The sequence below is a fragment of the Nerophis ophidion genome, linkage group LG03 (genome assembly GCF_033978795.1).
Source record: "Nerophis ophidion isolate RoL-2023_Sa linkage group LG03, RoL_Noph_v1.0, whole genome shotgun sequence".
In the NCBI taxonomy this organism is placed as follows: Eukaryota; Metazoa; Chordata; class Actinopteri; order Syngnathiformes; family Syngnathidae; genus Nerophis; species Nerophis ophidion.
The window spans coordinates 10667600-10694619 of record NC_084613.1 but is presented as its reverse complement, the minus strand read 5'-3'; the positions used below and the strand labels follow the sequence as shown (position 1 = coordinate 10694619).

Below are 27020 nucleotides of genomic sequence, written 5' to 3'. Positions count from 1 at the left end.
GTTAGATGTAAATATAAACAGAATACAATGATATGCAAATCCTTTTCAACCCATATTCAGTTGAATATGCTACAAAGACAACATATTTGATGTTATTTTGCAAGTAATCATTAACTTTAGAATTTGATGCCAGCAACACGTGACAAAGAAGTTGGGAAAGGTGGCAATAAATACTGATAAAGTTGAGGAATGCTCATCAAACACTTATTTGGAACATCCCACGGGTGTGCAGGCTAGTTAGGAACAGGTGGGTGCCATGATTGGGTATAAAAACAGCTTCCCAAAAATTGCTCAGTCTTTCACAAGAAAGGACGGGGCGAGGTACACCCCTTTGTCCACAACTGCGTGAGCAAATAGTCAAACAGTTTAAGAACAACGTTTCTCAAAGTGCAATTGCAAGAAATTTAGGGATTTCAACATCTACGCTCCATAATATCATCAAAAGGTTGAGAGAATCTGGAGAAATCACTCCACGTAAGCGGCATGGCCGGAAACCGACATTGAATGACCGTGACCTTCGATCCCTCAGACAACACTGTATCAAAAACCGACATCAGTCTCTAAAGGATATCACCACATGGGCTCAGGAACACTTCAGAAAACCACTGTCACTAAATACAGTTGGTCGCTACATCTGTAAGTGCAAGTTAAACTCTACTGTGCAAAGCGAAAGCCACTTATCAACAACATCCAGAAACGCCGGCGGCTTCTCGTGGCCCGAAATCATCTAAGATGGACTGATGCAAAGTGGAAAAGTCTTCTTTGGTCTGACGAGTCTACATTTCGAATTGTTTTTGGAAATATTCAACATTGTGTCAACCGGACCAAAGGGGAAGCGAACCATCCAGACTGTTATCGACGCAAAGTTGAAAAGCCAGCATCTGTGATGGTATGGGGGTGCATAGTGCCCAAGGCATGGGTAACTTACACATCTGTGAAGGCAGCATTAATGCTGAAAGGTACATACAGGTTTTGGAAGAACATATGTTGCCATCTAAGCGCCGTCTTTTTCATGGACGCCCCTGCTTATTTCAGCAAGACAATGCCAAGCCACATTCAGCATGTGTTACAACAGCGTGGCTTCGTAAAAAAAAAGAGTGCGGGTACTTTCCTGGCCCGCCTGCGGTCCAGACCTGTCTCCCATCGAAAATGTGTGGCACATTATGAAGCGTAAAATACGACAGCGGAGACCCCCGGACTGTTTAACTATTGTAGTGGCGTTTTGTGCAAAACGTGCACTTTAATTTAGTGTTGTTTTGATATGTCATCTTAGTGACATCATGCACAATAGTGCACTTCATTTGTTTTTAACTATTGTAGTGACGTTCTGTGCAAAAAGTGCACTTTATTTGAGTGTTGTTTTGATATGTCATCTTAGTGACATCATGCACAATAGTGCACTTAATTTGTTTTAACTATTGTAGTGGCGTTCTGTGGAAAAAGTGCACTTTAATTTAGTGTTGTTTTGATCCGTCATCTTAGTGACATCATGCACAAAAGTGCACTTTATAGGTTTTAAACTAGTGTAGTGGCGTTCTGTACAAAAAGTGCACTTTATTTGTTTTAAACTATTGTAGTGGCGTTCTGTGCAAAAAGTGCACTGCAATTGAGTGTCGTTTTGATATGTCAGTGACATCATGCACAAAAGTGCACTTTATTCGTTTTTAACTATTGTAGTGGCGTTCTGAACAAAAAGTGCACTTTATTTGTTTTACTATTGTAGTGGTGTTCTGTTTAAAAAGTTTTCTTCACTGAGTGTTGTTTTAATCTGTCATCTTAGATAAAGTAATAAATGGGTTGTACTTGTATAGCGCTTTTCTACCTTCAAGGTACTCAAAGCGCTTTGACACTACTTCCACATTCACCCATTCACACACACATTCACACACTGATGGAGGGAGCTGCCATGCAAGGCACTAACCAGCACCCATCAGGAGCAAGGGTGAAGTGTCTTGCTCAGGACACAACGGACTTAAAGTGCACTTTATTTGTTTTTAACTATTGTAGTGGCGTTCTATGCAAAAAGTGCACTTTAATTGAGTGTTGTTTTGATATGTCATCTCTGTGACATCATGCACAAAAGTGCACTTTATTTGTGTTTAAACTATTGTGGTGGCGTTCTGTACAAAAAGTGCACTTTAATTCAGTGTTGTTTTGATCTGTTGTCTCAGTGACATCATGCACAAAAGTGCACTTTATTTGTTTTAAACTACTGTTGTGGTGTTCTGTGCAAAAAGTGCACTTTAATTCAGTGTTGTTTTGATATGTCATCTTAGTGACATGCACAAAAGTGCACTTTAATTCAGTGTTGTTTTGATCTGTCATCTCAGTGACATCATGCACAAAAGTGCACTTTATTTGGTTTTAACTATTGTTGTGGCGTTCTGTTTAAAAAGTGCACTTTAATTGAGTGTTGTTTTGATCTGTCATCTCAGTGACATCATGCACAAAAGTGCACTTTATTTGGTTTTAACTATTGTTGTGGCGTTCTGTTTAAAAAGTGCACTTTAATTGAGTGTTGTTTTGATCTGTCATCTTGTGACATCACGCACAAAAGTGCACTTTTGCACAGAACGCCACTTTAATAGTTTAAAACCTAATAAAGTGCACTTTTGTGCGTGATGTCACTATTCAGTGTTGTTTTGATCCGTCATCTCAGTGACATCATGCACAAAAGTGCACTTTATTTGTTTTTAACTATTGTAGTGGCGTTCTGTACAAAAAGTGCACTTTATTTGTTTTTAACTATTGTAGTGGCTTTCTTTGCAAAAAGTGCATTTCAATTCAGTGTTGTTTTGATCTGTCATCTTAGCGACATCATGCACAAAAGTGCACTTTATTTGTTTTTAACTATTGTAGTGGCGTTCTGTGCAAAAAGTGCACTTTAAGTGAGTGTTGTTTTGATCTGTCATCTCAGTGACATCATGCATAAAAGTGCACTTTATTTGGTTTTAACTATTGCAGTGGCGTTCTGTTTAAAAAGTGCACTTTAATTGAGTATTGTTTTGATCTGTCATCTTAGTGACATCACGCACAAAAGTGCACTTTATTGGGTTTTAAACTATTATAGTGGCGTTTTGTACAAAAGTGCACTTTAATTGAGTGTTGTTTTGACCTGTCTTCTTAGCGACATCATGCACAAAAGTGCACTTTATTTGTTTTTAACTATTGTAGTGGCGTTCTGGGCAAAAAGTGCACTTGAATTCAATGTTGTTTTGATAAGTCATCTTAGTGACATCATGCACAATAGTGCACTTTATTTGTTTTTTAACTATTGTGGTGGCGTTCTGTTTAAAAAGTGCACTTTAATTGAGTATTGTTTTGATCTGTCATCTTAGTGACATCACGCACAAAAGTGCACTTTTGCACAGAACCCAATAAAGTGCACTTTTGTGCGTGATGTCACTATTCAGTGTTGTTTTGATCTGTCATCTCAGTGACATCATGCACAAAAGTGCACTTTATTTGTTTTTAACTATTGTAGTGGCGTTCTGTACAAAAAGTGCACTTTATTTGTTTTTAACTATTGTAGTGGCTTTCTTTGCAAAAAGTGCATTTCAATTCAGTGTTGTTTTGATCTGTCATCTTAGTGACATCATGCACAAAAGTGCACTTTATTTGTTTTAACTTTTGTAGTGGCGTTCTGTGCAAAGTGCACTTTAATTGAGTGTTGTTTTGATAAGTCATCTTAGTGACATCATGCACAAAAGTGCACTTAATTGGTTTTTAACAATTATAGTGGCGTTCTGTGCAAAAAGTGCACTTTAATTGAGTGTTGTTTTGATCTGTCATCTTAACGACATCATGCACAAAAGTGCACTTTATTTGTTTTTAACTTTTGTAGTGGCGTTCTGTGCAAAAAGTGCACTTTAATTGAGTGTTGTTTTGATCCGTCATCTTAGTGACATCATGCACAAAAGTGCACTTTATTTGTTTTTAACTATTGTAGTGGCGTTCTGTGCAAAAAGTGCATTTCAATTCAGTGTTGTTTTGATAAGTCATCTTAGTGACATCATGCACAAAAGTGCACTTTATTTGGTTTTAACTATTGTAGTGGCGTTCTGTTTAAAAAGTGCACTTTAATTGAGTATTGTTTTTGATATGTCATCTTAGTGACATCGCGCACAAAAGTGCACTTTATTGGGTTTTAAACTATTATAGTGGCGTTCTGTGCAAAAGTGCACTTTAATTGAGTGTTGTTTTGATAAGTCATCTTAGTGACATCATGCACAAAAGTGCACTTAATTGGTTTTTAACAATTATAGTGGCGTTCTGTGCAAAAAGTGCACTTTAATTGAGTGTTGTTTTGATCTGTCATCTTAACGACATCATGCACAAAAGTGCACTTTATTTGTTTTTAACTTTTGTAGTGGCGTTCTGTGCAAAAAGTGCACTTTAATTGAGTGTTGTTTTGATCCGTCATCTTAGTGACATCATGCACAAAAGTGCACTTTATTTGTTTTTAACTATTGTAGTGGCTTTCTTTGCAAAAAGTGCATTTCAATTCAGTGTTGTTTTGATATGTCATCTGAGTGACATCATGCACAAAAGTGCACTTTATTTGGTTTTAACTATTGTAGTGGCGTTCTGTTTAAAAAGTGCACTTTAATTGAGTGTTGTTTTGATAAGTCATCTTAGTGACATCACGCACAAAAGTGCACTTTATTGGGTTTAAACTATTATAGTGGCATTCTGTACAAAAAGTGCACTTTAATTGAGTGTCGTTTTGATAAGTCATCTTAGTGACATCATGCACAAAAGTGCACTTTATTTGTTTTAAACTATTGCAGTGGCGTCTGTGCAAAAAGTGCACTTTAATTCAGTGTTGTTTTGATATGTCATCTTAGTGACATGCACAAAAGTGCACTTTAATTCAGTGTTGTTTTGATCTGTTGTCTCTGTGACATCATGCACAAAAGTGCACTTTATTCGTTTTTAACTATTGTAGTGGCGTTCTGTACAAAAAGTGCAATTTATTTATTTTTAACTATTGTAGTGGCGTTCTGTGCAAAAAGTGTACTTTAATTGAGTGTTGTTTTGATATGTCAGTGACATCTTGCACAAAAGTGCGCTTTATTCGGTTTTTAACTATTGTATTGGCATTCTGTGCAAAAAGTGCACTTTAATTTAACGGTTTTTTGATATGTCATGTTAGTGACATCATGCACAAAAGTGCACTTAATTGGTTTTTAACAATTATAGTGGCGTTCTGTGCAAAACTGCACTTTAATTCAGTGTTGTTTTGATCTGTCTTCTTCGCGACATCATGCACAAAAGTGCACTTTATTTGTTTTTACACTATTGTAGTGGCGTTCTGTACAAAAAGTGCACTTTAATTTAGTCATGTTTTGATCCGTCATCTTAGTGACATCATGCACAAAAGTGCACTTTATTGGGTTTTAAACTACTGCATAGGAGTTCTGTGCAAAAAATGCACTTTGAGTGTTGTTTTGATATGTCATCTTAGTGCACATAATCATCATACTGCTGTGATTATATGCATCAAGTCTCCATTCAAGGCTAAGGCAAAAAAACAATCCAGATATATATCGTGTATCGTGACACGGCCTAAAGATATCACGATATTAATAAGAAGGCCGTATCGCCCTAGTTAGAGGCATTGCTAAATGTACTTACATTCATGCATGATAATAATAACCCAAGTAAGAAGTCGTACGGAGGTGTACGCCACCTGGGGGGAAAAAACTCTTCGCGATATCGGTGGTGACCCCCCTGGGGAGCCCCCACCCCCCCCCCCCCCCCCCCCCCCCGCCCCCGCAAACAGCCACCCTGCTTGTCACATCACATCACCGGGAGAGAAAAGGGGGAGTTTTTGCAACATTTTGCGTGCCATTAAAACGCTGCTGGCACGTCTCTCCCTGCTTGAAAAGGTTGCACAATGGTGGTAAATGTGCGCAGGGGTGCACTCTTTTGGTCTACCCAAGGCCGGGGGGGAGGGTGTTTTTTTTTTTTTTTTCGAATTTGGGGGACAATACCGACCGGATTCCTGCCGTGTCTCCTCAAATAGAGCACCGCAGCCCCTTGAGGCTTCCCCTGCACGCCTGAGAGAAGTGTCCATAAACTTTTGTTTCTTTATGTGTTAGAGAGCTGGATCGAGCGATGCCTCAACGAGAGCGAGATCAAGCGCTACTCCAGCCACGTGTCTCTGGGCAACATGTCACCGACGAGCGTAAGAGAAACCGGCACAAATTTAAAAAAAAAAAAGAAAAAAAAGTTCACATTTTAATGCGGAAATGTAACTGTTGTGATGTTTTTTTCATTCCCGACCCCTAACCGTTGCAGATGAAGAGAAGGAGAACAACCGAGCATCCAAGCCGCATTCCACGCCAGCCACGCTTGAATGGTACGTGTTTTTTTGTTTTGTTTTTTGTTTTTGTGTCTACTTTAGTGTGGCAAAGTCATTTTAAGCCATGTCACGATTCACCATATATATCTGCTTTTAGTGCACTTTTGTGCATGATGTCACTGAGATGACGTATCAAAAAAACACTAAATTAAAGTGCACTTTTTGTACAGAACGCCACTATATAGTTAAAACAAATAAGTGCACTCTTGTGCATGATGTCACTAAGATGACTTATCAAAACAACACTAAATTAAAGTGCACTTTTTGTACAGAATGCCACTGCAATAGTTTAAACAATTAAAGTGCACTTTTGTGCATGATGTCACTAAGATGACTTATCAAAACAACACTTAAATATAGTGCACGTTTGTACAGAACGCCACTACAATAAATTAAAACAAAGTACACTTTTGTGCATGATGTCACTGAGATGACATATCAAAACAACACTGAATTAAAGTGCACTTTTTGTACAGAACGCCACTGCAATAGTTTAAAACAAATAAAGTGCACTTTTGTGCATGATGTCACTAGATGACTTATCAAAACAATACTAAATTGTAGTGCACTTTTTGTACAGAACAGCACTACAATAGTTAAAAACCAATAAAGTGCACTTTTGTGCATGATGTCACTAAGATGACTTATCAAAACAACACTCAATTAAATTGCACTTCTTGTACAGAACGCAACTGCAATAGTTTAAAACAAATAAAGTGCACTTTTGTGCATGATGTCACTAAGATTGACTTATCAAAACAACACTTAAATATAGTGCACGTTTTGTGCAGAACGCCACTACAATAAATTAAAACAAAGTACACTTTTGTGCATGATGTCACTAAGATGACATATCAAAACAACACTAAATTAAAGTGCACTTTTTGTACAGAACGCCTCTACAATCGTTAAAACAAATAAAGTGCACTTTTGTGCATGATGTCACTAAGATGACATATCAAAACAACACTAAATTAAAGTGCACTTTTTGTACAGAACACCACAACAATAGTTCAAAACAATTCAAGTGCTCTTTTGTGCATGATGTCACTAAGATGACATATCAAAACAACACTAAATTAAAGTGCACTTTTTGTACAGAACGCCTCTACAATCGTTAAAACAAATAAAGTGCACTTTTGTGCATGATGTCACTAAGATGACTTATCAAAACAACACTCAATTAAAGTGCACTTTTGCACAGAATGCCACTATAATAGTTTAAAACCCAATAAAGTGCACTTTTGTGCGTGATGTCACTAAGATGACATATCAAAACAATACTCAATTAAAGTGCACTTTTTAAACAGAACGCCACTACAATAGTTAAAACCAAATAAAGTGCACTTTTGTGCATGATGTCACTAAGATGACTTATCAAAACAACACTTAAATATAGTGCACTTTTTGTACAGAACACCACTACAATAGTTTAATCAAATAAAGTGCCCTTTAGTGCATGATGTCACTGAGATGACTTGTCAAAAAAACACTAAGTTAAAGTGCACGTTTTGTGCAGAACGCCACTACAATAAATTAAAACAAAGTACACTTTTGTGCATGATTTCACTGAGATGATTTATCAAAACAACACTAGATTAAATTGTACTTTTTGCACAGAACGCCACTACAATATTTTTAAACAAATAAAGCGCACTTTTCTTTTGTGCATGATGTCACTAAGATGACATATCAAAACAACACTAAATTAAAGTGCAATTTTTGTACAGAACGCCACTACAATAGTTTAAAACAAAGTGCACTTTTGTGCATGATGTCACTGAGATGTCATTTCAAAACAACACTATTTTAAAGTTCACTTTTTGTGCAGAACGCCACAACAATAGTTTAAAACAAATAAAGTGCATTTTTGTGCATGATGTCACTAAGTTGACTTATCAAAACAACACTAAAATAAAAGTGCACTTTTTGTACAGAACGGCAGTACAATAGTTAAAAACAATTAAAGTGCACGTTTGTGCATGATGACACTAAGATGACATATCAAAAACAACACTAAATTAAAGTGCACTTTTCATACAGAACGCCACTCCAAACAAATGCATGATCTGTCTTGTCCGGTCCAGGTTGGAGGAGAACTACGAGATAGCGGAAGGTGTGTGCATCCCGAGGAGCGCCCTCTACATGCACTACCTGGACTTCAGCGAGAAGCACGACACGCAGCCCGTCAATGCCGCCAGCTTTGGGAAGGTAACACCTGGTCTTCATTCACACCAAAGGAGAGAAACAGGAATCAACTTACAACAAAGAATAACTTTTTTGACCTTGAAAAGACTTCAAGTGCATCAATTTGCCTGAAAAAAAATAAAATAATAATAATAAAGTATTCCCACGTTTAACTGGGGGGGTTACGTTCCAAAAAATACCCGCTTTGGGTGAAATCCGTGTAGTAGTATTGTATTTTATTTTTTCCTTTTTTTTGTGTGTTTTCGCCAATTATTTATTTTTTTTGTTTTTTTTCCATTTACTGTGCATGTTTTTTTCATTTACAGGTTGTTCTTTTCATTTATAATGTTTTTTTTTTTTCCATATACAGTACTGTACAGCAGTGGTTCTCAAATGGGGGTACTTGAGGTATTCCAAGGGGTACGTGAGATGTTTTAAAAAATATTCTAAAAATAGCAACAATTCAAAAATCCCTTATAAATATTTTTGGGGGGAAAATAGCAACAATTCAAAAATCTTTTATAAATATATTTATTGAAAAATAGCAACAATTCAAAAATATTTTATAAATATATTTATTGAAAAAATAGCAACAATTCGAAAATCCTTAATAAATATATTTATTCTAAAAATAGCAAAAATTCAAAAATCCTTTATAAATATATTTATTGAAAAATAGCAACAATTCAAAAATCCTTTATAAATATATGTATTGAAAAATAGCAACAATTCAAAAATCCTTTATAAATATATGTATTGAAAAATAGCAACAATTCAAAAATCCTTTATAAATATATTTATTGAAAAATAGCAACAATTCAAAAATCCTTTATAATATATTTATTCCAAAAATAGCAACAATTCAAAAAATCCTTTATAAATATATTTATTGAAAAATAGCAACAATTCAAAAATCCTTTATAAATATATTTATTGAAAAATAGCAACAATTCAAAAATCCTTTATAAATATATTTATTGAAAAATAGCAACAATTCAAAAATCCTTTATAAATATATGTATTGAAAAATAGCAACAATTCAAAAATCCCTTTATAAATATATTTATTGAAAAATAGCAACAATTCAAAAATCCTTTATAAATATATTTATTGAAAAATAGCAACAATTCAAAAATCCTTTATAAATATATTTATTGAAAAATAGCAACAATTCAAAAATCCTTTATAATATATTTATTCCAAAAATAGCAACAATTCAAAAATCCTTTATAAATATATTTATTGAAAAATAGCAAACAATTCAAAAATCCTTTATAAATATATTTATTGAAAAATAGCAACAATTCAAAAATCCTTTATAATATATTTATTCCAAAATAGCAACAATTCAAAAATCCTTTATAAATATATTTATTGAAAAATAGCAACAATTCAAAATCCTTTATAAATATATTTATTGAAAAATAGCAACAATTCAAAAATCCTTTATAAATATATTTATTGAAAAATAGCAACAATTCAAAAATCCTTTATAAATATATTTATTGAAAATAGCAACAATTCAAAAATCCTTTATAATATATTTATTGAAAAATAGCAATAATTCAAAAATCTTTTATAAATATATTTATTCTAAAAATAGCAACAATTAAATGGGTTGTATTTGTATAGCGCTTTTCTACCTTCAAGGTACTCAAAGCGCTTTGACGCTACTTCCACATTCACCCATTCACACACACATTCACACACTGATGGAGGGAGCTGCCATGCAAGGCGCTAACCAGGGCCCATCAGGAGCAAGGGTGAAGTGTCTTGCTCAGGACACAACGGACGTGACGAAGTTGGTACTAGGTGGGGATTGAACCAGGGACCCTCGGGTTGCGCACGGCCACTCTCCCAACTGCCTCACGCCATTCCTAAATAAGTATATCTATTCTAAAAATAACAACAATTCAAATATCCTTTATAATATATTTATTCTAAAAATAGCAACAATTCAAAAATCCTTTATAAATATATGTATTGAAAAATAGCAACAATTCAAAAATCTTTTATAAATATATTTATTGAAAATTAGCAACAATTCAAAAATCCTTTAGAAATATATTTATTCTAAAAATAGCAACAATTCAAAAATCATTTATAGATATATTTATTGTAAAAATAGCAACAATTCAAAAATCCTTTATGAATATATTTATTCTAAAAAGCAACAATTCAAAAATCCTTTATAAATATATTTATTCTAAAAATAGCAACAATTCAAAAATCCTTAATAAATATATTTATTGAAAAATATCAACAATTCAAAAATCCTTTATAAATATATTTATTGAAAAATAGCAACAATTCAAAAATTTCTAATAAATATATATTTTCCAAAAATAGCAACAATTCAAAAATCCTTTATACGTATATTTATTCTAAAAATAGCAAAAATTCAAAAATCCTTTATAAATATATTTATTGAAAAATAGCAATAATTCAAAAATCCTTTATAAATATATTTATTCTAAAAATAGCAACAATTCAAAAATCCTTTATAAACATATTTATTGAAAAATAGCAACAATTCAAAAATCCTTTATAAATATATTTATTCTAAAAATAGCAACAATTCAAAAATCCTTTATAAATATATTTATTGAAAAATAGCAATAATTCAAAAATAATTTATAAATATATTTATTGAAAAATAGCAACAATTCAAAAATCCTTTATAAATATATTTATTTTAAAAATAGCAACAATTCAAAAATCCTTTATAAATATATTTATTGAAAAATAGCAACAATTCAAAAATCCTTTATAAATATATTTATTGAAAAATAGCAACAATTCAAAAATCCTTTATAAATATATTTATTCTAAAAATAGCAACAATTCAAAAATCCTTTATGAATAAATTTATTGAAAAATAGCAACAATTCAAAAATCATTTATAAATATACAGTATGTATTCTAAAAATAACAACAATTCAAAAATCCTCTATAAATATATTTATTGAAAAATAGCAACAATTCAAAAATCCTTTTTAAATATATTTATTGAAAAATATCAACAATTCGAAAATCCTTTTATAAATATATTTATTGAATAATACTTCAACAAAATATGAATGTAAGTTCATAAACTGTGAAAAGAAATGCAACAATGCAATATTCAGTGTTGACAGCTAGATTTTTTTGTGGACATTTTCCATAAATATTGATGTTAAAGATTTATTATTTTGTGAAGAAATGTTTAGAATGCTGCGATGAGGTGGCGACTTGTAGCTGAGATAGGCGCCAGCGCCCCCCGTCACCCCAAAAGGGAATAAGCGGTAGAAAATGGATGGATGTTTAGAATGAAGTTCATGAATCCAGATGGATCTCTATTACAATCCCCAAAGAGGGCACTTTAAGTTGATGATTACTTCTATGTGTAGAAACCTTTATTTATAATTGAATCACTTTTTTATTTTTCAACAGGTTTTTTGTTATTTTTATATCTTTTTTTCCAAATAGTTCAAGAAAGACCACTACAAATAAGCAATATTTTGCACTGTTATAATATTTAGTAAATCAGAAACTAAAGACATAGTGCTGTATTTTACTTTTTTATCTCTTTTTTTTTTTTACCAAAAATTCTTTGTTCTGATTAGGGGGTACTTGAATTAAGAAAATGTTCACAGGGGATACATCACTAAAAAAAGGTTGAGAACCCTTGCTGTGTAGTATATGTTTTTTCCTTTCTTACCGTATTTTTCGGAGTATAAGTCGCACCTGCCGAAAATGCATAATAAAGAAGGAAAAAAAACATATAAGTCGCAATTTTTGGGGAAATGTATTTGATAAAATCCAACACCAAGAATAGACATTTAAAAGGCAATTTAAAATAAATAAAGAATAGTGAACAACAGGCTGAATAAGTGTACGTTATATGAGGCATAAATAACCAACTGAGAAGGTGCCTGGTATGTTAACGTAACATATTATGGTAAGAGTCATTCAAATAACTATAACATATAAAAAATGCTATAAATTTACCAAACAATCTGTCACTCCTACTCGCTGAATCCCATGAAATCTTATACGTCTAGTCTCTTACGTGAATGAGCTAAATAATATTATTTGATATTTTACGGCAGGGATGTCAAACATGCGGCCCGCGGGATGAGTTTGCTATGTGTAAAATTAAGTTGCAATTTTAATTTTAAAAAAAAGTGTTGTTCTATATGTGTCCACTGGATGTCGCAATAGAAATTATGTTAGGCAAGCAAATTGTTTATACCGGGGGTTAGCAAGTTTACCAAACAAGAGGTACACAATAAAGCATGGCTGCGAATCCTTCCCCTCGACCCATTGCAAAACAAATTGAACTAAATTTTAAATTTAAAGAAAGTGAACAAAGTGAGATTTACTGCAATACTGTCAGTCTTTTAAGTTTTTATTTTTGGTTTGTTGAAACTGTTCACACTGTGCAGAGCTTTTATTTTTCTATGGATACGCAGTGATCCCTAGATGGAAGGGAGTAACTCAACCCTCTTGAATTCATATGTCAGTTTGTTTGGTTTTTTGGGTTAGCATAGGATTACTATGTGGCAATGACAAATGAGGTAGTTGATGGTCGTTTTTATTAATGCTTTATTTCGTTTTTCGTTCAATCCTATATGGGCTGTGACTTAAAGTTGAATTGCTCTGTAGAGACACACTGAGATTAACTCTAAATTCTTTGTCTTCTTCATGGTGTTTTTGAAACTGCACCAATTTTTTCCTTCGGAATTTTCAAGAAACTTGGAGTGTTTTGTCAATTATTTGTGATGTGTGTACGTTTTCAGAATGTGCTTCTTTTATTTTGGGCCGAAGTGAAACAAAGAAAACAATCTAAAGTTGTCGTAGTTGCATCTTCAAGTTATTCCGCGATTTTATCCATTCGTCCCACATGGAAATAGATTTTCCTCCATGCGGCCACTGAGATAAAATTAGTCTGACACCCCTGTTTTATGGTAATGTGTTAATCATTTCACACATAAGTCGCTCCCGAGTATAAGTCGCACCCCCGGCCAAACTACGAAAAAAAACTGCGATTTATAATCCGAAAAATACGATATATATGTTTTAAGTCCGTAAAACCCCTAACCACACGCTTTATCAACTTTTCCCAGACAGACATTAAAATTTTCTCACATTTCTCTCGTTTAAACACTCTTAAAGTTCAAACTTTGGTGGATTTAAAAAAAAAAATACAGCACACTAATGTATTAAAGAATGAAACCAAAGATCATGATTTACCGTGAATTGATTTAAACAAGTTGAAAAACTTATTGGGGTGTTACCATTTAGTGGTCAGTTGTATGGAATATGTACTGTACTATGCAATCTACTAATAAAAGTTTCAATCAATCAATCAATCAATCAAAAACTGTTTTTTTAGGGCGCTAGGATTTTCTGACCTATAATTAAGCCCGGGTTTTATCGTAAAGCCCGCAGTATTTTCCACACAGAACCAGAGTCAAACCATCTTTTTGGGCCTTAAATCCTGCACTTTTGGCTTCGTCCATTTTATAAAAGGTGCCAGAGGGCAATTGTTTCCAAAAATAAGTCAGTCTCATCCATATTAAAAACATGTTCAGAATTATTTCCCCCACCACAGTATACATTCTGCACTGTACTGTATATAATCTTACAAAATAAAGATGACAATTTGTGCCAATTTAAAAAATAAAAAAGTCAGGATTAATGGCTACAACGAGCAAATTTTGCAGAGCATAGCTTTTGGAAGTGGGGTTTGAAGCATGATACTGATAAAGCATTTTCCCCCGGGGTCGCCTGGCATCACAGAGGGCCCGCTCTACCACTTTACCATTTGATCATTACAAGTCATCGGAATACTGTGGATCAACACGCTATACGTTCTTAGTCCATACGGGCTTGAATATTCTCCTTAGTTTTTGGGGTTTTTTTTAAATCCTGTATCTGCACTTTTATCCAGATTCTCACTTAAACGGAAGGCCCCAAAAAGTGTCCTGGCAGTAAATAGTCGTTTTTGCGTATTTCGCAAAGAAACAAAACATTGCTGTTAGTGTAAGACACGAACCAAATCTTTTTTGAGAGCCCAAAAAAGTACACACAAATATCAATTAGATCAAATAAATCCATCCATCCATTTTCTATCGCTTATTCCCTTTCGGGGTGGCGGGGGGCGCTGGTGCCTATTTCAGCTACTATCGGGCGGAAGGCGGGGTACACCCTGGATAAATAATTTAATTTTTTTTTTTAATCACAAAAATATTCAACTGCAGGAGATTCATGCTTCTCATTGGACAAAAATTTCATAGAAGAAGGCAGATATATGCTGGTATAAAAGAGTCGTTCCATGAATCCATGAAGATTTGTGCAGTAGTCACTGAAAAATGCCATAAAAATGCTAATAAAATATTGTTAACATTTCGGAAAAATATAGCATACGATAAAATAAATCGATGCATGTAAACCCACTTGTAAAATATATATATATATATATATATATATATATATACAATTGGATTAAAATTTCAGTCAAAAGGCCAAAAAAATAACTTTTGGTTCTCTTTTTTGCTTCGTTTTTTTAGGGTTCTAGAATTTTTTTACCTATAAATAGCCCCAGGTTTGATCATAAAGCCCACAGCGTTTCCACACATAACCATCTTTCTGGGTCAGGACTTTTGGATTCGTCCTGCATTTTAAAAGTGCGAGAGGACATTTGTTTCCAAAATAAGTCTGTCTCATCCATATTAAAAACATGTTCAGGATTATTTCCCCCACCACAGTATACATTCTGTAGTATACAAGACACATGGCATGAAGAAGATGGATTGACAATGGTCTACAGTCCCTTAGCCAATCAGGACGCAGAACACAATGCGCATTCATACGCTGTAAAGAAAAAAAGCTGCGACCAAAAAAATATTCTGGTTTGTTCTTATTAGTTTGAACTTAGATTTCGTCTCTTTTTGCTATGTTTTTTTGTTTAAATTTTTTAGGGTTCTATGATTTTTTGACTTATACATAAACCCGGGTTTTCCACACATAACCAGAGTCACACCATCTTTCTGGGCCTTAAATCCTGCACTTTTGGAATCGTCCTGCATTTTAAAGGTGCGAGAGGACATTTGTTTCCAAAATAAGTCTGTCTCATCCATATTAAAAACTTGTTCAGGATTATTTCCCCCACCACAGTATACATTCTGTAGTATACAAGACACATGGCATAAAGAAGATGGATTGGCAATGGTCTACAGTCCCTTAGCCAATCAGGACGCAGGACACAATGTGCTTTCATACGCTGTAAAAACAAAAAGCATGCGACAAAAAAAAAAATCTGGTTTGTTCTTATTAGTTTGAACTTAGAGTTTCTCTTTTTGCTACGTTTTTAAGGTTTAATAAGTCTCTCTCCTCCATATTAAAAACATGTTCAGGATTATTTACCCCACTACAGAAAAAAAGTAGACACAAATATCAATTAGATCAAATAAATAAATAATTTAAATTTAAAAAAAAAATGAAGAAGATGGATTGACAATGGTCTACAGTCCCTTAGCCAATCAGGACGCAGGACACAATGCGCATTCATACGCTGTAAAAACAAAAAGCATGCGACAAAATTTTTTTCTAGTTTGTTCTTATTAGTTTGAACTTAGAGTTTGTCTCTTTTTGCTCTGTTTTTAAGGTTTAATAAGTCTATCTCATCCATATTAAAAAACTCAGGATTATTTCCCCCACCACAGTATACATTCTGCACTGTACAAGACACATGGCTGCAGGATTTTTTGACCTATAAATAAGCCCGGGCAGTGACCAGGATGGCGGAAGCTGGGATCGAACCCGGAAATCTCAAGTTGCTGACACGGCCACTCTACCAACCGAGCTACACCGCCCCAAAATTAATGGTCAATAAGTTGTTTGTCATCTTTGTACTTTGTAAACAACAGTTTCTTCAACTGGATCACGTTAGCAGACTGTCTTTACTTCATTGAACTCCACATACTAAATGTTTTTAATGTTGTCCGTGCATACAAATGTTTTTCTAAACGGTTTGGCCGAAATGTGTTTTTTGCTTCGGCCTCATGCCCAAATAGGCGTAAAGCTTAATTTGTTTTTAGGGTGGGGTTTTTGCGTTAAATGGCGACAGTCGACGATTCCCCCGCTGCAGCTTGAGCTCGGCCCCTCAGTGTGAAGCCGAGAGATGGACTTTGCTGAGTTCCCACAACCCTGAGAAAGACACCCGCCCACCCCCAAAAAAAAACGCACCCCACCCCTCTCTTCTGAGGATCCTGTCGGAAGATATTGAAAAAGAGAAGGGGCCGGGATTAATGTGTAATTAAAGGACATTTGGAAGGGTGAGATGTTGCGGAATGTTAGATCAGTGGCTGGAGCGGTGTGGGGTGTCCTTTAAGGAAGGCTTCATTGATTCAGGACAAAAAAAAAAAAAAAAATGTGGAGGGGGTGGGGGGGTGGCCCGTCTGCTCATTTATCAAGCAGGGGCCTGACACAAACTTCACAGCTTGCCCTCTATTTTCACGCCGCACAATAGCCGGCGACACTGTTTGCTAAAGTTCCTGCACCGGGAGCCCGACCCGGTAGACAAAAAAAAAAAAAAAAGTGGGGAAGAAATACAACTAAGAAATGTATGACTCAACAAGAAAGTGTTTTTTTTTTCTCTCTTTTTTAAGGTTTCTTTTTGGTTTTTTGTCACTTCACAGATTATAAGGCAGCAGTTCCCTGCACTAACCACCAGGCGACTTGGAACTAGAGGCCAGTCTAAGTGAGTTGCACCTCCAAAACATGACATCCATCAATCAATGTTTGTTTATACAGCCCTAAATCACAAGTGTCTCAAAGGGCTGCACAAGCATTACTAATGTATATCCAGTTTTTCTTTAACTATATTTAAAGTTGAGCTTTGGTGGTACAATAAATACTCATGTTTTCAAATTAATGAATAATCGAGGTCACAATCAATCAATCAATCAATGTTTACTTATATAGCCCTAAATCACTAGTGTCTCAAAGGGCTGCACAAACCACAACGACATCCTCGGTAGGCCCACATAAGGGCAAGGAAAACTCAACCAAAATTAAAGCTGCAAGCAGCGATGGACGGGACCGACTTTTGCTGGTGTTTCCTGCCTTTACCCATTCAACATATCTTTACCTGCACTTTACCTACCTTCCCTGCATCCTGGGGTCACACGGGTGCTTCTTTCTGTCACCCATACACGCTGGTGCTTCCTGCCATCACCCATTCAACATATCTTTACCTGCACATTACCTACCTTCTCTGTATCCTGGAGTCAAACTAGTGACTCCTTCTTTCACCCAGTCAACATATCTTTACCCGCACGTTACCTACCTTCTCTGCATTGTGTGGTCACGCTGGTGCTTCCTGCTTTTAAACGGCCATTTTGAGACGGCATTAGCGCAGCCGTTCTTTGAAGGCTCGTAAAATCAAAACCGGAGCAGTTAGAAAAACTATCTCCGCAACTTTTAATCAGAAGGGTTCATTCTCTTTCCTGTGGGAGTTTGAAGCCGGCACAACAAACGCGCTCAGAGGAGATAATGTTTGAAAAAAGGTGACAGGTTTTTACAAAACTTTTGTTTTGAAGGAGTAATTGCCAACTTCCTGTTGATTTTTACTGAAGAATGTAAATGAATGAAATGTAGGTCTAAGTGAGACCTACATAGAGGTTTTTTGTTTCATGTCTCTACGACATTCCTACCGGAAGTTACAAGCAGTTTTGTCCGTGTTTTCTTCCTAGGAGCAGTTTTGTCCGTGTTTTCTTCCTAGGGGGCGGTAAAGCGCAATTTTAAGTTTTGGGTTTTTTTTTTTTTATTAGATCGCAATTTTTGCCAGTCTTAATATGTGTGTCCAATTTGGTGAGTTTTGAAGCATTTAAAGGGGGTCAAATTACAGCTCAAAGAGGCAAAAATGACATTTTTTAGGAAACTTTTGTTTTGAAGGGGTGTTTGCCAACTTCCTGTTGATTTTTGTTTTGAAGGGGTGATTGCCAACTTCCTGTTGATTTTTACTGAAGAATGTAAATAAATTAAATGTAGGTCTAAGTGAGACCTGCATAGAGGTTTTTGTTTCATGTCTCTACGACATTCCTAAGGGAAGTTACAAGCAGTTTTGTCTGTGTTTTCTTCATAGGGGGCGCTAGAGCGCAATTTTAAGTTTTGGGGTTTGTTTTTTTTATTAGATCGCAATTTTTGCCAGTCTTAATATGTGTTTCCAATTTGGTGAGTTTTGAAGCATTTAAAGGGGGTCAAATTACAGCTCAAAGAGGCAAAAATGACATTTTTTAGGAAACTTTTGTTTTGAAGGGGTGTTTGCCAACTTCCTGTTGATTTTTGTTTTGAAGGGGTGATTGCCAACTTCCTGTTGATTTTTACTGAAGAATGTAAATAAATTAAATGTAGGTCTAAGTGAGACCTACATAGAGGTTTTTGTTTCATGTCTCTACGACATTCCTAAGGGAAGTTACAAGCAGTTTTGTCTGTGTTTTCTTCATAGGGGGCGCTAGAGCGCAATTTTAAGTTTTGGGGTTTGTTTTTTTTATTAGATCGCAATTTTTGCCAGTCTTAATATGTGTTTCCAATTTGGTGAGTTTTGAAGCATTTAAAGGGGGTCAAATTACAGCTCAAAGAGGCAAAAATGACATTTTTTAGGAAACTTTTGTTTTGAAGGGGTGTTTGCCAACTTCCTGTTGATTTTTGCTGAAGGATGTCATATTCTGCATAATTTAACTTTATTTTGCTCCAAATATTGTATTTTAAAAAAGGTAATAAGAAGATAATATACACATTTTAGTGATCCAGAAACATATAAAAATATTTTTTTTAAAAACAACACAGAACTATAAAGAGTATTTGCTACCAGATGACGGGATTCTTGGAGGAATTGCGTTTAAATGCTCCAATGCCGAAATGGAACTGAAATGCTGACAGAATGTAGTATGAAAGTAAGAAGAGTTTGAGTTTTCCAGAAAAAAAAAACAGGGTTTGGTTTGGGACTTGGAAAAGTGTTAGTTTGAATCTCCAGGATGAGTGGGATGTGTTGACGTTGGAACGGTATAATCGGTTGAAAAATGTGGGAATTGTGCAACTTGGAAAAATGTTCCATTCATTTCAATGGAACTTAATGGAAATTTGGGAATTTTTGGAAAAAGCGGGATTTAAAATAAAAAAATATTAAGAGCATGAATGCCCTGAAATGGTTGGTGTTGGAATTAAATCAGTCAAGAACTGTTGAAGTAGTAACAATTTTTTAAATCAGAAATTGTAATATGGAATTTCGGGAAAACCGGAACTGTTTCAAGTTCCTAAACCAACTTGATTTTTTTTGTCCTGACTTAGAGGAATGTTTTGACAGTGAAACGGTTGAAATGAGTTGAAAAATGTAAAAGGAGTAGTCAAACGAAAAAGGTTGAAGATAGGGTTAGAAACAAAAAAGGAATTCCTGGAAGTTTGTTGAACGTGTAAAAATGCTAGTGTAAATATTCAGGGTGACTGGAATATGTCAATGTTGGAACGGTTTGAATCGGTTGAAAAATGTGGGAATTGTAAAACTTGAAAAAATGTCCCATTCATTTCAATGGGAACTTAATGGAAATTTGGGAATTTGGGGGAAAATTGGGATTTAAAAAAAAATGATTAATAGCATGAATGAGCTGAATTGGTCGGTGCTGGAATTGTTAAAATCGGTCAAGAAATGTTGAAGTAGTAACCGTTTTTTAATTGAGAAATGGTGCTATGGAATTTCGGGAAAATCTGGAATTTTTCAAGTTCGGAAACTAACTTGTTTTTTTTTTTTGTCCTGACTAAGAAGAATATTTTGACAGTGGAACGGTTGAAAAATGTAAAAGGAGTAATTGAACGAAAACGGTTGGAAATAGGGTTAGGAAAAAAACAGGAATTCCTGGAAATTTGTTGAAAATGGAAAAATCGTAGTTTGAATTATCAGGATGAGTGGAATGTGTCAATGTTGGAACGGTTTGAATCGGTTGAAAAAATGTCGGAATTGTGCAACTTGGAAAAATGTCCCATTCATTTCAATGGGAACTTCCTGGAAATTTGGGAATTTTGGGGACAGTTGGGATTTTTAACAAAATGATTAATAGCATGAATGTGCTGAATTGGTTGGTGCTTGAATTGTTTAAATTGGTCAAGAAATGTTGAAGTAGTAACCGTTTTTTAATTGAGAAATGGTATGATGGAATTTTGGGAAAACATGGAATTTTTCAAGTTCTGAAACTAACTTGGTTTTTTTTGTCCTGACTAAGAAGAATATTTTGACAGTGGAACGGTTGAAATGGGATGAAAAATGTAAAAGGAGTAATTGAACAAAAACGGTTGGAAATAGGGTTCGAACAAAAACAGGAATTCCTGGAAATTTGTTGAAAATGGAAAATTTGTAGTTTGAATTATCAGGATGAGTGGAATGTGTCAATGTTGGAACGGTTTGAATCGATTGAAAAAATTTGGGAACTGTGCAACTTGGAAAAATGTCTCAATCGTTTCAGTGGGAACTTTCTGGAAATTTGGGAATTTTTGGGAAAAGCGAGATTTTTAATGAGCTGAATTGGTTGGTGTCGGAATTGTTTAAATCGGTCACGAATTGTTAAAGTAGTAACCGTTTGTTTAAAATCAGAAATCGTAATATGGAATTCCTGGAATTTCGGGAAAACTGGGACTGTTTCGAGTTTTTTGTCCTGAGTAAAACAAATGTTTTGACAGTGGAACGGTTGATATTGGTTGAAAAATGTAAAAGGAGTAGTCAAACTAAGAATGTTGGAGATAAGGTTAGACAAAAAAACAGGAATTCCTGGAAATGAATGATTGTTTGAATTTCCAGGATGAGTGGAATGTGTTGAAGGTGGAATGTTTTGAATCGGATTGTGGAAGTTTGAAAAATGTACGATTCATTTTAAATGGGGAAAATGTCCCCAAAAACTGGGAATTTCAGGAAATCCGGGAATTTGTTATGATTATTGAAGGAAAGCAAATTATTTTGAAGTTGGAACGGTTTGAATCGGATAAAAAATGTGGGAATTGTGAAACTTGGAAAAATGTCCCAATCGTTTAAATGGGAACTTCCAGGAAATTTGGGAATTTTGGGGAAAATCGGGATTTTTAACAAAATGATTAATAGCATGAATGTGCTGAATTGGTTGGTGCTGGAATTGTTAAAATTGGTCAAGAAATCTTTAAGTAGTAACCGTTTTTTAATTGAGAAATTGTATTACGGAATTTCGGGGAAATCTGGAATTTTTCAAGTTCTGAAACTAAATTGTTTCTTTTTTTTGTCCTGACTAAGAGGAATATTTTGACAGTGGAACGGTTGAAAAATGTAAAAGGAGTAATTGAACGAAAACGGTTGGAAATAGGGTTAGAAAAAAAACAGGAATTCCTGGAAATTTGTTGAAAATGGAAAAATTGTAGTTTGAATTATCAGGATGAGTGGAATGTGTCAATGTTGGAACGGTTTGAATCGGTTGAAAAAATGTGGGAATTGTGCAACTTGGAAAAATGTCCCGATCATTTCAGTGGGAACTTTTTGTGAATTTTTGGGAAAAGCGAGATTTTTAACAAAATTGATTAATGTCCTGAATGAGCTGAATTGGTTGGTGCTGGAATTGCTTAAATCGGTCACGAAATGTTAAAGTAGTAACCGTTTGTTTAAAATCAGAAATCGTAATATGGAATTCCTGGAATATCGGGAAAACTGGGACTGTTTCGAGTTACTAAACCAACTTGTTTTTTTTGTCCTGAGTAAAACAAATGTTTTGACAGTGGAACAGTTGATATTGGTTGAAAAATGTAAAAGGAGTAGTCAAACTAAGAATGTTGGAGATAAGGTTAGACAAAAAAAACAGGAATTCCTGGAAATGAATGATTGTTTGAATTTCCAGGATGAGTGGAATGTGTTGAAGGTGGAATGTTTTGAATCGGATTGTGGAAGTTTGAAAAATGTACGATTCATTTTAAATGGGGAAAATGTCCCTAAAAACTGTGAATTCCAGGAAATCCGGGAATTTGTTATAATTATTGAAGGAAAGCAAATTATTTTGAAGATAGAACGGTTTGAATCGGATAAAAAATGTGGGAATTGTGCAACTTGGAAAAATGTCCCATTGATTTCAATGGGAACTTCCAGGAAATTTGGAAATTTTGGGGAAAATCGGGATTTTTAACAAAATGATTAATAGCATGAATGTGCTGAATTGTTTGGTGCTGGAATTGTTTAAATCGGTCACAAAATGTTAAAGTAGTAACCGTTTTTTAATTGAGAAATTGTATTACGGAATTTCGGGAAAATCTGGAATTTTTCAAGTTCTGAAACAAACTTGTTTTTTTTGTGCAACTTGGAAAAATGTCCCATTCATTTCAATGGGAACTTTCTGGGAATTTTTGGGAATAGCGGGATTTCGAACAAAATGATTAATAGCATGAATGAGCTGAATTGGTTGGTGCTGGAATTGTTAAAATCGGTCAAGAAATCTTGAAGTAGTAACCGTTTTTTAACTGAGAAATTGTATTACGGAAATTCTGGAAAATCTGGAATTTTTCAAGTTCTGAAACTAACTTGTTTTGGTTTTTTTTATCCTGACTAAGAGGAATATTTTGACAGTGGAACGGTTGAAATGGGATGAAAAATGTAAAAGCAGTAATTGAACAGAAACGGTTGGAAATATAGTTAGAAAAAAAACAGGAATTCCTGGAAATTTGTTGAAAACGGAAAAATTGCAGTTTGAATTATCAGGATGAGTGGAATGTGTCAATGTTGGAACGGTTTGAATCGATTGAAAAAATTTGGGAATTGTGCAACTTGGAAAAATGTCTCAATCGTTTCAATGGGAACTTTCTGGAAATTTGGGAATTTTTGGGAAAAGCGAGATTTTTAATGAGCTGAATTGGTTGGTGCTGAATTTGTTTAAATCGGTCACGAATTGTTAAAGTAGTAACCGTTTGTTGGAAATCAGAAATCGTAATATGGAATTCCTGGAATATCGGGAAACCTGGGACTGTTTCGAGTTCCTAAACCAACTTGTTTTTTTTGTCCTGAGTAAAACAAATGTTTTGACAGTGGAACGGTTGATATTGGTTGAAAAATGTAAAAGGAGTAGTCAAACTAAAAATGTCGGAGATAGGGTTAGAAAAAAAAACAGGAATTCCTGGAAATGAATGATTGTTTGAATTTCCAGGATGAGTGGAATGTGTTGAAGGTGGAATGTTTTGAATCGGTTGAAACAAGTGGGGATTGTGGAAGTTTGAAAAATGTATGATTCATTTTAAATGGGGGAAATGTCCCTTAAAACTGGGAATTCCAGGAAATCCGGGAATTTATTATAACTATTGAAGGAAAGCAAATTATTTTGAAGTTAGATCTGTTTGAATCGGATAAAAAATGTGGGAATTGTGAAACTTGGAAAAATGTCCCAATCGTTTAAATGGGAACTTCCAGGAAATTTGGGAATTTTTGGGAAAATTGGGATTTTTAACAAAATGATTAATAGCATGAATGTGCTGAATTGTTTGGTGCTGGAATTGTTTAAATTGGTCAAGAAATGTTGAAGTAGTAACCGTTTTTTAATTGAGAAATTGTATTACGGAATTTTGTGAAAACCTGGAATTTTTCAAGTTCTGAAACTAACTTGTTTTTTTTTTTGTCCTGACTAAGAGGAATATTTTGACAGTGGAACGGTTGAAATGGGATGAAAAATGTAAAAGGAGTAATTGAACAGAAACGGTTGGAAATAGGGTTAGAACAAAAACTGGAATTCCTGGAAATTTGTTGAAAATGGAAAAATTGTAGTTTGAATTATCAGGATGAGTGGAATGTGTCAATGTTGGAACTGTTTGAATTAGTTGAAAAAATGTGGGAATTGTGCAACTTGGGAAAATGTCTCAATCATTTCAATGGGAACTTTTTGTGAATTTTTGGGAAAAGCGAGATTTTTAACAAAATTGATTAATGTCCTGAATGAGCTGAATTGGTTGGTGCTGGAATTTGTTTAAATCGGTCACGAAATGTTAAAGTAGTAACCGTTTGTTTGAAATAAGAAATCGTAATATGGAATTCCTGGAATATCGGGAAAACTGGGACTGTTTCGAGTTCCTAAACCAACTTGTTTTTTTTGTCCTGAGTAAAACAAATGTTTTGACAGTGGAACAGTTGATATGAGTTGAAAAATGTAAAAGGAGTAGTCAAACTAAAAATGTTGGAGATAAGGTTAGAAAAAAAACAGGAATTCCTGGAAATGAATGATTGTTTGAATTTCCAGGATGAGTGGAATGTGTTGAAGGTGGAATGTTTTGAATCGGATTGTGGAAGTTTGAAAAATGTACGATTCATTTTATATGGGGAAAATGTCCCTAAAAACTGGGAATTCTAGGAAATCTGGGAATGTGTTATAACTATTGAAGGAAAGCAAATTATTTTGAAGTTGGAATGGTTTGAATCGGATAAAAAATGTGGGAATTGTGAAACTTGGAAAAATGTCCCATTGATTACAATGGGAACTTCCTGGAAATTTGGGAATTTTGGGGACAATTGGGATTTTTAACAAAATGATTAATAGCATGAATGAGCTGAATTGGTTGGTGCTGGAATTGTTTAAATCGGTCAAGAAATGTTGAAGTAGTAACCGTTTTTTAATTGAGAAATGGTGCTATGGAATTTTGTGAAAACCTGGAATTTTTCAAGTTCTGAAACTAACTTGTTTTTTTTTTTGTCCTGACTAAGAAGAATATTTCGACAGTGGAACGGTTGAAAACTGTAAAAGGAGTAATTGAACAAAAACGGTTGGAAATATGGTTAGAACAAAAACAGGAATTCCTGGAAATTTGTTGAAAATGGAAAAATTGTAGTTTGAATTATCAGAATGAGTGGAATGTGTCAATGTTGGGACAGTTTGAATCGGTTGAAAAATGTGGGAATTGTAAAACTTGAAAAAATGTCCCATTCATTTCAATGGGAACTTAATGGAAATTTGGGAATTTGGGGGAAAATTGGGATTTTAAAAAAAATGATTAATAGCATGAATGAGCTGAATTGGTTGGTGCTGGAATTGTTAAAATCGGTCAAGAAATGTTGAAGTAGTAACCGTTTTTTAATTGAGAAATGGTGCTATGGAATTTCGGGAAAATCTGGAATTTTTCAAGTTCGGAAACTAACTTGTTTTTTTTTTTTGTCCTGACTAAGAAGAATATTTTGACAGTGGAACGGTTGAAAAATGTAAAAGGAGTAATTGAACAGAAACGGTTGGAAATAGGGTGAGAACAAAAACAGGAATTCCTGGAATTTTGTTGAAAACGGAAAAATCATAGTTTGAATGTTCAGGATGAGTGGAATGTGTCAATGTTGGAACGGTTTGAATCGGTTGAAAAAATGTGGGAATTGTAAAACTTGGGAAAATGTCCCAATCATTTCAATGGGAACTTTTTGGGAATTTTTGGGAAAAGCGAGATTTTTAACAAAATTGATTAATGTCCTGAATGAGCTGAATTGGTTGGTGCTGGAATTTGTTTAAACCGGTCACGAAATGTTAAAGTAGTAACCGTTTGTTTGAAATCAGAAATCGTAATATGGAATTCCTGGAATTTCGGGATAACTGGGACTGTTTCGAGTTCCTAAACCAACTTGGTTTTTTTTTTGTCCTGAGTAAAACAAATGTTTTGACAGTGGAACGGTTGATATGAGTTGAAAAATGTAAAAGGAGTAGTCAAACTAAAAAATGTTGGAGATAAGGTTAGAAAAAAAAACAGGAATTCCTGGAAATGAATGATTGTTTGAATTTCCAGGATGAGTGGAATGTGTTGAAGGTGGAATGTTTTGAATCGGATTGTGGAAGTTTGAAAAATGTGCGATTCATTTTAAATGGGGAAAATGTCCCCAAAAACTGGGAATTTCAGGAAATCCGGGAATTTGTTATAATTATTGAAGGAAAGCAAATTATTTTGAAGTTGGAACGGTTTGAATCGGATAAAAAATGTGGGAATTGTGAAACTTGGAAAAATGTCCCATTGATTTCAATGGGAACTTCCTGGGAATTTGGGGAAATGCAGGATTTTAACAAAATGATTAATAGCATGACCGTAAAAAATTAATCCATCTTTGATATTGACATTCTTATTTGCCCTATTATGTAAAAAAAGAGCAGGTATTATCCGTAGAATACAGCGGTGTAGTACAACATAGATAGAATAGAATTGAAACATCACGTGTAAAGGCAGTAAAATGGCTGCAATTGTGCAAAATGTATCTTGATTTGTTTTTTAATGTTTATATTTGACCCTATTATGATATAATAGAAACATTAAGTACAAACCCTGTTTCCATATGAGTTGGGAAATTGTGTTAGATGTTAAAATAAACGGAATACAATGATTTGCAAATCCTTTTCAACCCATATTCAGTTGAATGCACTACAAAGACAACATATTTGATGTTCGAACTCATAAACTTTATTTATTTTTTTAGCAA

General features: G+C 34.4%; 1 protein-coding gene across 2 annotated transcripts in view; it reads left to right on the top strand.

The window, feature by feature from the left end:
* Window positions 1–27020, top strand: part of rfx4 (regulatory factor X, 4) — a 98462-nt gene that overhangs the window by 16575 nt on the left and 54867 nt on the right. The window contains exons 2-5 of one of the 2 annotated variants that reach the window (XM_061893681.1): window positions 6105–6203; window positions 6304–6364; window positions 8455–8578; window positions 17239–17300. In XM_061893681.1, coding sequence (XP_061749665.1) covers window positions 6105–6203; window positions 6304–6364; window positions 8455–8578; window positions 17239–17300 — 346 coding nt within the window. Of the gene's footprint in view, window positions 1–6104; window positions 6204–6303; window positions 6365–8454; window positions 8579–17238; window positions 17301–27020 lie in introns of those variants that run through there. The other variant, XM_061893680.1, reaches the window with a different exon arrangement.